Raw genomic sequence first — 16,834 nt, forward strand, 5'->3', positions numbered from 1 at the left:
TTATTCATTTTTGACAGAAAACATGAAAATCAACCTCATTGCTCAGGTTTAATGTAAACACCAATTTTCTGTTGAATTTTTTCCAATTTATTCCAAAATTTCTGTGACTTTTACCATTACTGCCCCTGGTGTTCATATGTCAGCTAGTTTCCTTGGCCTCTCCAATCTGCTTTGTACCTGGCAGCCAGACAGCTATTTGCTATTTTCTGCTACTTTATTTTTTCTGAGCATTACTGTTCTTGAAGAGATGAAAACTTTTCCTCCACAGCAAATGAGACATTACATCTACCTGCTGTTCTTATATTTTCCAACCTTTACATTTCTGTAATTGGCTGTTACCTTGGCTTTTCCTTCTTTCTCAAAGCTCCTTGCATTGTACTTCCAAATGGTTGCATAGAGACCCCTTTTACAATGTAGATTCTTCTACAAAAGATTCTTCAGAGAACATATGTCAGCTTCCTCATCACTTTGGCAACCTGTAGTCTGATATTTCCACAAATCATGGATGTCTAATTCTCTTAAGTAATTTCTTAATATATCATATATACTATGCAAAATACCATAAGAATAGTATTGTTTATTGCACTATTGCTCAAAATAGCAAAGTATTAGAAACTATATACCTGTAGACAGATATTAAAATATTCATGTTAATTGACACAGAAATGAGTAAGAAAGGAATTATAATTAATTTCAAACAATGTAATATTAACTGACTTTTTCACAGAGTGGGACTGATGATACTTAGGCATTTTAAAGATAGTACTGACATAGTTTGAAGTCTACATAGATTAAATGTAGTTAGGGCTTGGAAAGGATGAAGAGTCAAAAGGTGAGTTTGTTGCCAATTACAGAGACAAACTGACCATTAACATGTCTTTGAATAGAATATAACCACAGAGCTCTCTTAGCAGCTACAATATCTACTTTAATTTTAGCATGTTCCTTTTCCTATTGTTTAGAGATTGATCACTTTTGTAGGGAATGATTACAGAAAAGAGAGAATGTCAGGTTAGCAACACAGAAAACATGTAAGAAATTCATTCAAAAATAATCTTTGGCTTAAAAACCCAGGTTAAAAATATAAGAGGTGAAATTTGCTTTTGCTAGGAAGATCCAAGGAATTGACTTTTCTGATCTAAGTAATGGCAGGAAATTCAAGTATTTCCAGGTGTTCTGTGTACTTGAATGCAATGCTTAGGTTTGTGCTGAGGATGTTAACATAGAGTCAGGATGATTTGATCCACCCTAGAAAGAGTAAAGAAGGAGTAACCCCATTGACTAAGAAACGGTTACTAAGTGAAGAACCCATAGCTATTTATATGCTGTTATTGGTACATTGTAATGTTGGCACAGAATTATATGTCACTGACCCTCTGCACATGCTACTTTTATTAATTTCCCCCAGATCCTAACATTATATTGAGTCAAAGAAGCTCTGTGGATTACAATACTTGTATTTAATTTGCAGAAAGCCTTATGCATGTGCATTCAAGAAATATTAAACAGATGCACAATCATTAAAATCATGTTGAATTAATTGATTTGTTGGTAACAACTTACAGGATAATTCCTTAATTTCATATTGTCTTGGTGAAGTCCAGGCACCTTGTGATGCAAATGGGTCTGATTTGACAATTGTTCTGATTTTTCTTGTTTCCCTTCAAAAGATATTCAGTTATTTTCAAGGTTGGCAAATTATGTCACTTGATAAAATACTATTAGCTCATTACTATGACAAAAGTATTCATATTCACATTAAAACACCCAAACTAATGTTATTTTCAATACTGGTGATTCATAAAATGTTCCCACAGTTTTAGTCAAAATCACTTTTCTTGTCTTCCCATTTCTCCTTTCACTCACCGTAGAAGAGGAAGAACATGAGGATGGATAATGAGAGCACAGTGTCTGAGTTCATCCTCCTGGGGCTCCCCATTCGAGCAGAGGACCAAGCTGTGTACTCTGCCATGTTCCTGGCCATGTACCTGACAACTGTGCTGGGGAACCTGCTCATCATCCTGCTCATCAGGCTGGACTCTCACCTCCACACCCCCATGTACTTCTTCCTCAGTCACTTGGCTTTCACAGACATCTCATTCTCATCAGTCACAGTTCCAAAGATGCTTATGAATATGCTGACACACAGTCAGTCCATCTCATATACCGGGTGTGTTTCCCAAGTGTATTTTTTCATAGTTTTTGCTAGTATTGATAGCTTTCTTCTGACCTCCATGGCATACGACAGGTATGTGGCCATCTGCTATCCTCTGCACTATACCCTCATCATGAATATGACTCTCTGTGTTCTTCTAGTAGTAATTTCCTGGACCTTATCTTCAGCCAATGCCCTTGTGCAAACCCTCCTTTTGGCTCACCTATCTCACTTTAGAAACAATACCATCCCCCACTATTTCTGTGACCTCTCTACTTTGCTGAAACTGTCTAGCTCAGACACCACCATCAATGATCTCATCATCCTTATTTTAGGTAATGCAGTTATTACCCTGCCATTCATATGCATTCTGGTCTCTTATGGTTACATTGGAGTCACCATTCTGAAAACTCCCTCCATCAAGGGAATCTGCAAAGCCTTGTCCACTTGTGGTTCTCACCTCTGTGTGGTTTCCTTGTACTATGGAGCCATCATTGGACTATATTTTGTCCCCTCATCTAAGAATGCTAATGAGAAAAATGTCATTGTGGCTATAATGTACACTGTGGTCACACCTATGTTTAATCCATTTATCTATAGTCTGAGGAATCGGGATATGAAAGGAGCGCTGAGAAATATCCTCAGCCGAATAAAATGATGCAACTTCTGCTTTCCATAAGCTGCCTAGGACTCCTCCTTGGTAAATGTAATGTATTCTCCTTGAATGACCATTTAAAAGATATTTTAATCTTAACTTCTTGCATATATTATACTTCACCTCTTTTGTTGATCTTGATAATCTTGGGAAAGGTATCTTCAACACATATACCCATAAGTCCTTTCTGCATTTCCCTTTGCACATCATATCTTTCCCCAAAAGTTTTAAATTTTAATGTAATAATCTTTTTTTTAAAAAAAAATTGGATGGCTTGTAACTTTTGGAGAAAAGCCTTTGTTCCTTTTTTACCTCATGAAAAATTCTGCATATACCATTATATTCAATTAAAAATTTTTTTACAGGCAATGTGTCTCTATGTGGTTCTAGAATTTGCTATATAGACATAGGTGGCCTTGAACCAGAAACAATCAGCCTACTTCTGCCTCCTTAACATTGGGATTAGTGGCACAAACCACTGTGAACAGTTTGACCTTATTTTTCATAGTTAATTCAGTAATATTTTGAACTTTCAGTTGATAGCTTATATAGATACTATGTTTCAGACACACCACCAAATAACTGGTTATATTTACTCTAGGCTGGGGTTCATTAGCCTCTTGTGGCTTTTTATGTACACACTGGAGTCCTCCATCCATGCATGAAATTTTCCAGCCTCTTGCTTGTAATATACTTTTTATTTTATTGACACATGTAGATATACATTTTATAAGAAAATGTTTTGTTACATATAAGTGTTGTATGGTGTATACTGTATAATGAATAGGGCTATCTCCTAAATGTCACATTAAGTGGTATAAGCACTCAGAGTGTGTTTCTGTACTACTTTTGTACTATGCACTCCATCATCATCACCCCTCGTTCCTCTACTATGAAGTCAACACTATAGTTCCCCTCTTTGCTCAAATTTCACATGCATTACCAGCATTTCCTTCTTCCCACATAGTTTGCTTCTAATTTTGTAATTTGGTGTTCATCGTTCATTTTCTTGCTATATACTTTTAGATTGATATTAACTATGCTGTTACCTTCTCTTTTTTAAAAAATTCAATGGTCCATTGATACTAGGTAGACAAAATGAGTACAAGTTCTAGGTGTTGAAAAGGGATTTGGAAAGCTATTTGTTTATGAAAATCAAGGTTATGTGAAGTAAAAAAGTGGAAAGAGTTTAGAATGGCCTTTCATAAGGTTTTGTAGTTATGTGGCATTAGTCTATTCTCTATAGGGGTTGGGTGCCCAAGTGTATGGATTAGTGGAAAGGATGTAAATATAATGATTGTATGAAAATTTGAAGAAGTTAAACTAAAAAATTTATTCCAACTATACTGTGTTCTCAAATGAAATGGGCTTCACATTTAATTGCACAAAACATTGTCCTCTGTTTCAATGTGAAATGTTCAAGCTGTGTTTTGTTCTTGAAAAATTTCCAAGACTAAGGTATTTAGCTTCATTAACGGTAGCCAAGTACTCTGACAGTTTCATATCTAGTGATTATTATGTAGAAAGTGATTCAAGTAGAGTGACCTTAGATCCTATTTTGCTGCTACATTAGCAATTTTAGTGAATGTGCTTATCAGACTTTGGTATATGAAGTTGAGTCCTTAGACTGGTGTACCACTTGGAAACTTTTGAAATCTGGGCCATTACTCTTGTCACTGAAAAGTTAATTTATACTTATCAAAACTGAGATAATGTCTAAGGAAACGAATATATACATAACAATCACCATTAAAATGTATGTGCATATACTTTTGTACCACTATATGATATATTATAATATATTCTACATAATATATACTACATATTATATATTAAATATGTTAATGTATGTGGCATTTTAATGAATTCTACTAGTTTTCATTTAAAAAAATCACTAGATGTAAATGATAGAAACCAATACTATTAGTGCTAAAGTAAATAAGTAAATATTTTTACTATAAGAGTAAATATAAATGTCAGTTATATATTCTTCACCCTTGAATATAGCACCTTACCTGTTTCTGTCTTATTAGTGTATAGTAATTACATGAAGTGATGAATTTTTGTTTTATTTTGAGTCAAGATCTCACCAAATGCCCTTAGCCACAGGTGTGGAAAGCTGTGAACACCACAGCCACCCAAAATCTTTATTTCATAGAGATTATGTGGATCCTGTAGTTTATTCTTTAGTTCATAGATATTTCCTTACATCTGTACTCTGAATACTCAGATATGCACCATCATACCTGTCTCAAAGTGATGAGTTTTAATTATCTTTGTAATGTATATAAATGTGGTTTGAGGAATCTGACTTCCTGTGCTACATTCTCTTCCATTTACTTACCACATTCCTAAGTATCCTCTTTTTCCTTACATGCCCTCTGTTTTTCAAAGTTCCATCTGAGAGAAAATTTGTGAAGCTTGCCTTTGGAAGTCTGGACCATCTAACAAAATGATCACAAATTCTATTCACTTTATTCTTTAGTAATGACAATTTAATTATTTTCTCTTATATTAAATAATATTTTGAATTATGTTTGAATATTTCATACATGTTTGCAATGTACTTTGAACATACTAACCACTCACTAACGACCTTCAGTACCTCAAGTTAAGAAGGTACACGTTTCTATCACAGACATGTCCTATTAATACTGTTCATGTGCACAAGGTTGTGGAATCATCTACTGTGAAGTATGGAACTTATCATTGGCAAGACTTGCAAAGAAACATGACTCTTCCTCATTAGATATCACCTGCCTATAGCTACTGCAACAGGGATGGAACCCTTGGAATGCCTCCTTCTATATTGGGAACCTAATTGGATTGATCTTGTGTGAACCTTGTGCAGATAAGGTAACCATAGGTACATTGAAATGGCCATGTGAAATCTAGAAAAGAGCATTCCATAAATGCTTCCATCTTCTTCTGACTCTTACATTATTTCTGTACTCTTTTTAGTGATATTCTCTGAGTCCAGGTTGAGGAGAATTTGATTAGATACACATTTATAGCTGAGCTCCCAAAGTCATTCTCAAGACTTGGGCCTGTTATAAGCCTCTGCATTAACCACTACACTGAAGAAAGCCTCTCTGGTCAAGGTTGAGAGGAGTATAAATCTATGGGTATAAACATAAATAACTGGAAAGCAGTTTGACTACATGACCATTTAAAAAAATAACAATAGAACATTGTCCCTTAAGTACCATGAGCTCCTCTGACCTGGACATTTTGAATTTGCATTACCATGCATGAAATTCCTTTTGTGTAATTTATTAGTTATTTATATATTACCAAGTATTCACATGCTTGAGACTATGGGGCGGGACATACTACACTTGGCACACCACATTCTATTCCTTGTACTCCATTGTAGTCTTCTGGCCATAGCGTGATGTTAAATGTACTTAGTTCAATTTACAAATGCCCTAATAATCTTTAACAGTCTCAGCACTACGTTAAAAGTCCAAAGGCTCCTCTTAGACTCAAGGTAATTTCTTCCTTAAGTCTCCTTGCAAAAATCAGAAAGCAAATTAAAAACTTAAAATGTAACATGGACTAGAATATACATTACCATCCCAAAAGGGAGGGATGGGGGCATGGTGAAGATCTACTAGACCAAAACAAGACATAATACTAGTAGAGAACTCCAGATTCTACAACTTTATTTTTGGTGTCAAGGGTGTTTAGATGTTTTTGCCCATCCAGCTTTGGTGCCTGCATCATACACCTCTCTTGTTGGCTGCATATTCCCTGACTACAGGTACCATTGGTAGATATCCTATGATGTTAACATTTTCAACAACTTGAAGGCTTCCAACACTGCCCAGACTTCAATTTCACAAATTACCCAGTGGATTCTCAGTAACTCTTCACAGGGACTCCCTTGTAATATGCTGCCTGGTCAATGTTTCAATGAAACTGCAGAAAAGGGTTCCATGGTCCCTTCATTCCTACATCCTTGCCACAAAGATGACATTGCCAAGTTTGCCTGCCAGTTTGGTGCAGATTATGTCCTACTTGAACTACATTTGTGGAGCTTTCCTGTTGTTGTTGAGCAGGAAAACCCTTCTGACTTTTACTTCACAGATAGAAGTGTATCTTTGAGGGGTCTTATTCCAAAGACACACCTCCTGTTACTTCCATGCAAATCAGGCCTCCCCTTAATAACAACCATTCCTTTAACAGTTCTAGCATTTCATCCAACACAAACATTAGTTGTAATATAATTCTTCCCAGTGTCATTTCTTTTTCCAATTGTACCTTTTGTACTTCAGCCTGCCCCATTCATTCACTTTCATTGTAAATCTGAATAAGAGTAATTGGGAGTTCCTACACAGCAGCACCAATTTTAGGCTGCTTTGATTTCTCCTGTGTCAAAGAAATAATTCTTTGACTTTTAAATTTATCCCAAGGAATGCTCTTAGAATGCAGTCACAGTTTGCCAATCTGCTCAATGACAATATCATCAAAGAGAAATAAACAAATAAAAGACTATATTTGGAATTCAGTGAAAATGAAGGTGCAACATACTCAAACTGATCAGACACAATGATAGCCAAGAATTGTTCATAGCACTAAATTCCATTATACACTAAAAACTTAAGAGCACATCTGAAGGCAGAAGAACATAACCAAGCCAGCACACTAAGAGGAATAGATGTCAGGAAATATGCAAAGACATGGCTGAAATCAATCAACTAGTAATAAAGGGAACAATACAAGAATCAAAAAAAAACCCGAGCTGGATAGTTAAAAACTAATCACGATAGATAAAATCTTAAAAAAACTAACTAAAATGCCAAGAGAAGATATCCAAATTGACAAGATCAGTAATAGAAAGCTAGACATAGCAAAAGACATGGAGGAAATTAAATAACTCATTAGGTCTTACTTCAAAAGTCTATCCTCTACAAAATTGCAAAATTTAAATGAAATGGATGATTTTCAAGACAGATACTTTACCAAAGTTAAATCAAGATTATGTAAACTATCTAAACTATCCCATGAGCTCAAAGGAAATAGAAGCAATTATTAAAACTCTCCTCCCGAGGGTCAGATGGTTTTAGCAGAGAATTCTTCCAGACTTTCAAAGAAGAGTTAATATCAATACTCCTCAAAATATTCTACAAAACAGAAAGAAGGATCACTGCCACATTCATTCTATGAGTCCATAAACACTCTGATACTTATAACACAGAAAGACTCAATAAAGAAAAAGAATTTCAGATGAATTTCTTTTATGGACTATTTATGAACATAAAAAATACTTAATAAAATATTCAAACGCTAAATCCAAGAACACATAAAAAACATTATTTAGTGTGACACAGTAGGATTTATCTTAGGGATGCATGGGTTGTTCAATATATGAAAATTCCTCAACATAATCCATCATATAAACAAACTGAAAGGAAAAGATCACATGATCATCTGATTAGATGATGAAAACCTTTGACATAATTTAACACACCTCCACATTAGAAGTCCCAGAGAATTCGGGGATAAAATAGGCAATTTCACATTAAATGGGAAGGCACTTCAGATAATTACACTATAATCAGGAACAGGACAAGTCTACCCACTCTTCACTTACCTCTTCTATATAGTACTTACATTTCTAGCTATAGAATGAAGACAAATAAAAGGAAATTAAGGGGATAGATATTGGAAAGGAAGAAGAAAAATATCACTTTTGGAGGACAAATTGATAGTATACATAATTGACACCCAAAATTCTAGCAGCATTGGTATCCAGCATTTGGCTGGATGCAAAATAATCAGAAAGAAATCTGTACTCCCCCTTTTACACAAGTAATAAATGGGCTGAAAAAAATTATGAAAAAAAAAACAACTTTCAAAATACCTACAAAATCAGAAAGAAATCTGTACTCCCCCTTTCACACAAGTAATAAATGGGCTGAAAAAATTATGAATAAAAAAACAACTTTCAAAATAGCTACTCATGATGCAAATCCCGTGGGAGGGAGAGCTAGACCTTCAGAGAGGCAGAAATGCCTAGGAAGCCAGAGGAGACTACTCTGCCCACATTTCTGACTCTAGATGCCTAGTGCCACCTGGGCCCCCTCTGCACAGGAACCCAGAGAAAGAGGGGCAGGCTGGTTGGTGCCCTCACAGAGAGCTGAAACGCAGCCCCTGAGGAGCGACTTCAGGCCTGAGACCATAAGTAAGACCAACTTTTCTGCTCCAAGTGACCTGCCTGGTGGACTCAGGACACACAAAGGCAAAATTCCTCTGGGACCAGACACTTCTGGTTTCTAGCTGGAGCCCGAACCTCACTGATCCTGACCTACAGCTCCCTGCTCCCAAACCACGTGGGAGAGAGAGCTCATCACCCAGACAGGTGGGCACTTCTGAGACTGCAGGGCAGGAGAGACTGCCAGTACTGCCCACTCTTGCCCACATCCTTGGCCCAAGAGAAAACTATAGAGGGCCTCTAGGAACAGGAAGATAGGGGCACTCAAGCTGCAGGAACATTGCAGTCCAGATTGCACCTGGATCTGAAGGGACCCGGTCAAAGAGCTCCATGCACCAAATCCCATGGGAGGGAGAGTTAGACCTTCAGAGGGGCAGAAACACCTGGGAAGCCAGAGAAGACTACTCTCTGCCCACATTTCTGACTCTAGAGGAAAAAGCCTAGTGACATCTGGGGCCCCTGTGCACAGGGACCCTGGAGAAGTTGGTGTAGGTCCTTCTGGTTGCTGCCCTCAAGCAAAGCTGAAATGCAGCCCCATGGAGCGTCTTCAGGCCTGAGACCAAAGGTAAAACCAACTTTTCTGCTCCAAGTGACCTGACTGGTGGACTCAGGAGACATGCCCACAGGAACATCTGAAGACCAGTAGACAGGAAAGACTGCACGCCTGAAAGCAGAACACTCTGTTCTCATAACTGGCTGAAAGAAAACAGGAACACAGGTCTACAGCAATCCTGACATACAGGCCTATAGGATGGTCTAGACACTGTCAGAAATAGCAGAACAAAGTAACACCAGAGACATCCTCACGGTGAGAGGCAAGTGCAGGAACCCAAGCAACAGAAACCAAGACCACATGGCATCATTGAAGCCCAATTCTTCTTCCAAAGCAAACACTAAATATCCAAACACACCAGAAGAGCGAGATCTAGATTTAAAAATCACAATTGATCATGATGATGGAGGACTTCAAGAAAGACATAAAGAACTCCCTGAGAGAAGTGCAGGAAAACACAAATAAAAAGGCAGAAGCCTATAGAGAGGAAACACAAAAATCCCTGAAAGAATTACAGGAAAACACAATCAAACAGGTGAAGGAATTAAAAATGGAAATAGAATCAATCAAGAAAGCACAAATGGAAACAAGCCTGGATATAGAAAACCAAAGAAAGAAACAAGGAGCCGTAGATACAAGCATCAACAAAAGAATACAAGAGATAGAACAGAGAATCTCAGGAGCAGAAGATTCCATAGAAATCATCGACACAACTGTTAAAGATAATGTGAAACTGAAAAAGCTACTGGCCCAAAATATACAGGAAATCCAGGACACAGTGACAAGATCAAACTTAAGGATAGTAAGTATAGAAGAGAGTATAAGACTCCCAACTCAAAGGGCCAGTAAATACTTCAACAAAATCATAGAAGAAAACTTCCCTAACCTAAAGAAAGAGATGCCCCTAAACATATAAGAAGCCTACAGAACTCGAAATAGATTGGACAAGAGACTCCTCCTGTCACATAATAGTCAAAACACCAAATGCACAAAACAAAGAATGAATATTAAAAGGAGAAAGGGAAAAAATCAAGTAACATACAAAGGCAGACCTATCAGAATTACACAAGACTTCTCACCAGAGGCTATGAAAGCCAGAAGATCCTGGACTGATGTCATATAGACACTAAGAGAACACAAATGCCAGCCTAGGTTACTGTATCCAGCAAAACTCTCGATTAACATAGATGGAGGACCCAAGATATTCCATGACAAATCCAAATTTACACAATATTTTACTAGAAATCCAGCCCTACAAAGGATAATAAATGATAAAGCCCCAAAACTGGAGGTAAGCTACACCCTAGAAAAAGCAAGAAACTAATCATCTTGGCAACAAAACAAAGAGAAGACAAGTACACAAACATAATCTCACATCCAAATATGAATATAACAACAAACAAAAATCACTATTCCTTAATATCTCTCAACATCAATGGACTCAATTCCCCAATAAAAAGACACAGATTAACAAACTGGATACACAGTGAAGACCCTGCATTTTGCTGCCTACAGGAAACACACCTCAGACACAAAGACAGACACTACCTCAGAGTGAAAGCCTGGAAAACAAATATCCAAGCAAATTGTTTGAAGAAGCAAGCTGAAGAGGCCATTCTAATACCAAATAAAAACAATTTTCAACCAACAGTCTTCAAAAAAGATAATGAAGGACACTTCATATTCATCAAAGGAAAATTCCAGCAAGATGAACTCTCAATCCTAAATATCTATGCTCCAAATACCAGGCACCTACATACATAAAAGAAACCTTACTAAATCTCAAAGTACACATTGTACCTCACACAATAATAGTGGGAGATTTCAACACCCCACCCTCATCAACAGACAGATCATGGAAACAGAAATTAAACAGAGACATAGACAGACTAAGAGAAGTTATGAACCAAATGGACTTAACAGATATTCATATAACATTCTATCCTAAAACAAAAGGATATACTTTCTTCTCACCATGTCATGGTACTTTCTCCAAAACTGACCATATAACCAGTCATAAAACAGGCCTCAACAGATACAGAAAGATAGAAATAATCCCATGCATCCTATCAGAGCACCATGGGCTAAAGCTGGTTTTCAACAACAATAAGGAAAGAACCCACATATACATGGAAGTTGAACAATGCTCTACTCAATGATAACTTAGTCAAAAAAGAAATGAAGAAAGAAATTAAAGACTTCTTAGAATTTAATGAAAATGAAGGTACAATACCCAAACTTATGGGACATAAAGAAATCTGTGCTAAGAGGAATACTCATAGTTCTGAGTGCCTGCAGAAAGAAACAGGAGCGAGTATATATCTGCCGCTTGACAGCACACCTAAAAGCTCTAGAACAAAAAAGAAGCAAATACACTGAGGGGGAGTAGAAGCAGGAAATAATCAAATTCAGAGCTGAAATCAACCAAGTAGAAAAAAAAAGGACTAAACAAAGAATCAACAGAACCAAAAGCTGGTTCTTTAGAAAATCAACAAGATAGGTAAACGTTTAGCCAGACTAACCAGAGGACCCAGAGAGTGTATCCAAATTTACAAAATCAGAAATGAAAAGGGAGAAATAACAACAATCTAACAATAATAAAATCAGAGGAAATTTAAAAAAAATCATCACATCCTACTATAGAAGCCTATATTCAACAAAACTTGAAAATATGGAGGAAATGGACAATTTCTTAGATACCAGGTCCTGAAGTTAAACCAGGAGCAGATAAACCATTTTAACAATCCTGTAACTCCTAAGGAAATACAAGCAGTCATTATAAGTCTCCCAACCAAAAAGAGCCCAGGTCCAGATTTGTTCAGTGCAGAATTTTATCAGACCTTCATAGAAGACCTCATACCAATACTATCCAAACTATTCCACAAAATTGACATAATTGGAGTGCTACCGAATTCCTTCTATGAAGCCACAGTTACTCTTGTACCTAAACCACACAAAGACCCAGCAAAGAAAGAGAACTTCAGACCAATTTCCCTTATGAATACTGCCACAAATATACTCAATTAAATTCTTGCAAACTGAATCCAACAGCCCATCACAACAATCATCCATCATGATCAAGTAGGCTTCATTCCAGGGATGCAGGGATGGTTTAATATATGGAAAACCATCAACACAATCCAATATATTAACAAACTGAAAGATAAAAACTACATGGTAATTTCACTAGATGCTGAGAAAGCATTTGACAAAATTCAACACCCCTTCATGATCAAAGTCCTGGAAAGAATAGGAATTCAAGGCCCATACCTAAACATAGTAAAAGCCATATACAGCAAACCAGTTGCTAACATTAAACTAAATGGAGAGAAACTTGAAGCAATCCCACTAAAATCAGGGACTAGACAAGGCTGCCCACTCTCTCCCTACTTATTCAATGTAGTTCTCGAAATCCTAGTCCGAGCAATCAGACAACAAAAGGGGATCAAAAGGATACAGATAGGAAAGAAAGAAGTCAAAATATCACTACTAGCAGACAATGTGATTGTATACTTAAGTGATTCCAAAAGTTCCACCAGAAAACTACTAAACCTGATAAACACATTCAGCAAAGTGGCTGGGTATAAAATTAACTCAAACAAATCAGTAGCCTTCCTCTACACAAAAGAGAAACAAGCTGAGAAAGAAATTAGGGAAATGACTCTCCATCATAGTCCCAAATAATATAAAATACATCTGGGTGACTTTAACCAAGCAAGTGAAAGATCTGTATGATAAGAACTTCAAGCCTCTGAAGAAAGAAGTTGAAGAAGATCTCAGAAGATGGAAAGATCTCCCATGCTCATGGACTGGCAGGATTATTATCGTAAAAATGGCCAATTTGCCAAAAGCAATCTACAGATTCAATGCAACCCCCACCAAAATTCCAATCCAATTCTTCAGAGAGCTAGATAAAACAATTTGTAAATTCATCTGGAATAACAAAAACCCCAGGATAGCTAAAACTATCCTCTGGGGGGAATCACTATCCCTGAACTCAAGCAGTACTACAGAGCAATAGTGATAAAAACTATATGGTATTGATACAGAGACAGGCAGATAGACCAGTGGAATAGAATTATAGACCCAGAAATGAACCCACACACCTATGGTCACTTGATTTTTGACAAAAGATCCAAAACCATCCAATGGAACAAAGACAGCATTTTCAGGAAATGGTGCTGGTTCAACTGGAGGTCAGCATGTAAAAGAATGAATATCGATCTATTCTTAGCACCCTGTACAAAGCTTAAGTCCAAGTGAGTCCAGGACCTTCACATCAAACCAGATACACTCAAACTAATAGAAGAAAACGTGGGGAAGAATCTCGAACACATGGGCACTCGAGAAAATTTCCTGAACAAAACTCCAATGGCTTATGCTGTAAGATCAAGAATTGACAAATGGGATCTCATAAAACTGCAAAGCTTCTGTAAGGCAAAGGACACTGTGGTTAGGACAAAACGGCAACCAACAGATTGGGAAAAGATCATTACCAATCCTACAACAGATAGAGGCCTCATATCCAAAATATACAAAGAACTCAAGAAGTTAGACCGCAGGGAGACAAATAACCCTATTAAAAATGGGGTTCAGAGCTAAACAAAGAATTCACAGCTGAGGAATGCCGAATGGCTGAGAAACACCTAAAGAAATGCTCAACATCTTTAGTCATAAGGGAAATGCAAATCAAAACAACCCTGAGATTTCACCTCACACCAGTGAGAATGGCTAAGATCAAAAACTCAGGTGACAGCAGATGCTGGCGAGGATGCGGAGAAAGAGGAACACTCCTTCATTGTTGGTGGGATTGCAGACTGATACAACCATTCTGGAAATCAGTCTGGAGGTTCCTCAGAAAATTGGACATTGAACTGCCTGAGGATCCAGCTATACCTCTCTTGGGCATATACCCAAAAGATTCCCCAACATATAACAAAGACACGTGCTCCACTATGTTCATAGCAGCCTTATTTATAAAAGCCAGAGGCTGGAGAATACCCAGATGCCCTTCAACAGAGGAATGGATACAGAAAATGTGGTACATCTACACAATGGAATACTACTCAGCTATCAAAAACAATGACTTTATGAAATTCATAGGCAAATGGATGGAACTGGAAAATATCATCCTGAGTGAGGTAACCCAATCAGAAAAACACACATGATATACACTCATTGATAAGTGACTATTAGCTCAAATGCTCGAATTACCTTAAATGCACAGAACACATGAAACCCAAGAAGGATGACCAAAATGTGAATGCATCACTCCTTCTTTAAAAGGGGAAAAAGAGTACCCTTGGGAGGGGATAGGAAAACAAATTTTAGAACAGAGACTAAAGGAACACCCATTCAGAGCCTGCCCCACATGTGGCCCATACATATACAGCCACCAAAGTAGATAAGATGCATGAAGCAATCACTGCAGGCTGTCAGGATGTGGTTGTAGATCTCTCCTGACAGACATAGCCAGAATATGGCAAATTCATAGGCGAATGCCAGTAGCAAACCATGAAACTGAGAATGGGACATCCGTTGAAGGAATCAGAGAAAGGCCTGAAAGAGCTTGAAGGGGTTTGAGACCCCATATGAACAACAATGCCAACCAACCAGAGCTTCCAGGGACTAAGCCACTACCCAAAGACTGTACATGGACTGACCCTGGACTCCAACTGCATAGGTAGCAATGAATAGCCTAGTAGGAGCACCAGTAGAAGGGGAAGACTTTGCTCCTGTCAAGACTGAACCCCCAGTGAACATGATTGTTGGGGGGAGGGTGGTAATGGGGATGGATGGGAAGGGTAACACCCATATAAAAGGGGAGGGGGAGGAGTTAGGGGGATGTTGGCCTGGAAACCGGGAAAAGGAAAAGAATTGTAGTATAAATAAGAAATACCCAATTTAATAAAAATGCAGAAAAAAAGGAAAGCTGATAGAAAGAGCCTGAGAGCAGACTGTATTATGTCTGGGAAGGCAGCCATGATGAGTTAGGAAGATCCTCTAGATGAAAATGGAGTCCACTGTTGAGCATGCTACAAAGATTTCATTATTACACACATTGTATTATCCTGCCTAGTATGTTATCATAAATGTAACATTAAAATTATATTTTATAGTTTATAATGATATTTTTCTGATACTACCTTACATTTATTGCCTTAGAGAAGTGTTTGTGTAATTTTGTAGACTATCGTGGTAGATAAGTTCTTGAGGTTAAGTGGCCATTTCAAAATGCACACAAATTTAATGTATCATATTATACAAAAGTATAATTTTCACAGTTAAAATGTTATGATCAATATTTGTTTGTGAGTTTTACCGCTGTGCAAGTAGAATGAGAACCTCAGAGTATCAACACATTCTCTCAGATGTTTCAAACTTCTGGTAGTTAGAACTGGAAAGGGTCAGCCAATTAGACAGAAAGGACTTGAGTTTCCCCAAAGCGTTAACATCTGTTGTTATTAAAACTATTCAGCACCTGAAAAAATAGCTACTCACAATAGAAAATATCTTGATGTGATTCTAAGCAAGCAATTGAAAAATCTATATGACAAGAATGTCAAGTTTCAGAAAAAAATTGAAGAAGACATGTGAAGATGGAAAGATTGCTCATGCTCATAGTTAGGATAAGGGACATCTTACTAAAATCAATATCCAGATTCAATGCAATTTCCATCAAAATTCCAACACTATTTTTTTTAGATCTTGAACAGAGAAATCTCAACTTATTATACCAACACAAAATAAAAAATAACTAAAAGAATCCTGAAAAAATAATTTCAGAATTATCTCTTCTATTATTTTGAGTGTAACTGGTTTTATGTGGATGCCCTTGTTCCACCTGAACTTGAGGATTGTTCAAGGAGATAAGAATGAATTGATTTGTATTATTTTACATATTGACCACCAGTTGAACCATGACCAATTGTTGAAAATGATATCTTTTTTCCATTGGATGGTTTTAGCTCCTTTTTTAAAGGTCAAGTGACCATATGTGTGTGGGTTCATTTCTGGGTCCTCCATTCCATTCCACTGATCTTTCTGAGTGTTTCTGTACCAATACCATATAGTCTTTGTCACCATTGCTCTGTAATACAGCTGGAGGTTAGGGATCGTGATTCCCCTAGAAGTTCTTCTATTTTTGAAAATATTTTGGCTATCCTGGGTTTTTCGCTATTCCAAATGAATTTGAAAATTACTCTTTCCAACTCTGTGAAGAATTGAGTTGGAGTTGATGGGAATTGCATTGAA

At 37.1% G+C, this 16,834-nt stretch overlaps 1 protein-coding gene across 1 annotated transcript; it reads left to right on the top strand.

The window, feature by feature from the left end:
* The first annotated feature begins 1,883 nt into the window (after positions 1-1,883).
* Positions 1,884-2,813, top strand: Or1j15b (olfactory receptor family 1 subfamily J member 15B). The gene has a single exon (NM_001000379.1). It carries the CDS (start codon positions 1,884-1,886, stop codon positions 2,811-2,813), a length of 930 nt encoding a protein of 309 aa, NP_001000379.1.
* The last annotated feature ends 14,021 nt before the right edge of the window (positions 2,814-16,834 follow it).

Source organism: Rattus norvegicus, chromosome 3 (genome assembly GCF_036323735.1).
Source record: "Rattus norvegicus strain BN/NHsdMcwi chromosome 3, GRCr8, whole genome shotgun sequence".
NCBI classification, from domain to species: Eukaryota; Metazoa; Chordata; class Mammalia; order Rodentia; family Muridae; genus Rattus; species Rattus norvegicus.

Bases quoted from the DNA above. Each gene is read 5' to 3' on its own strand.
- Or1j15b (NM_001000379.1), top strand. From the start codon at position 1,884: ATGAGGATGGATAATGAGAGCACAGTGTCTGAGTTCATCCTCCTGGGG.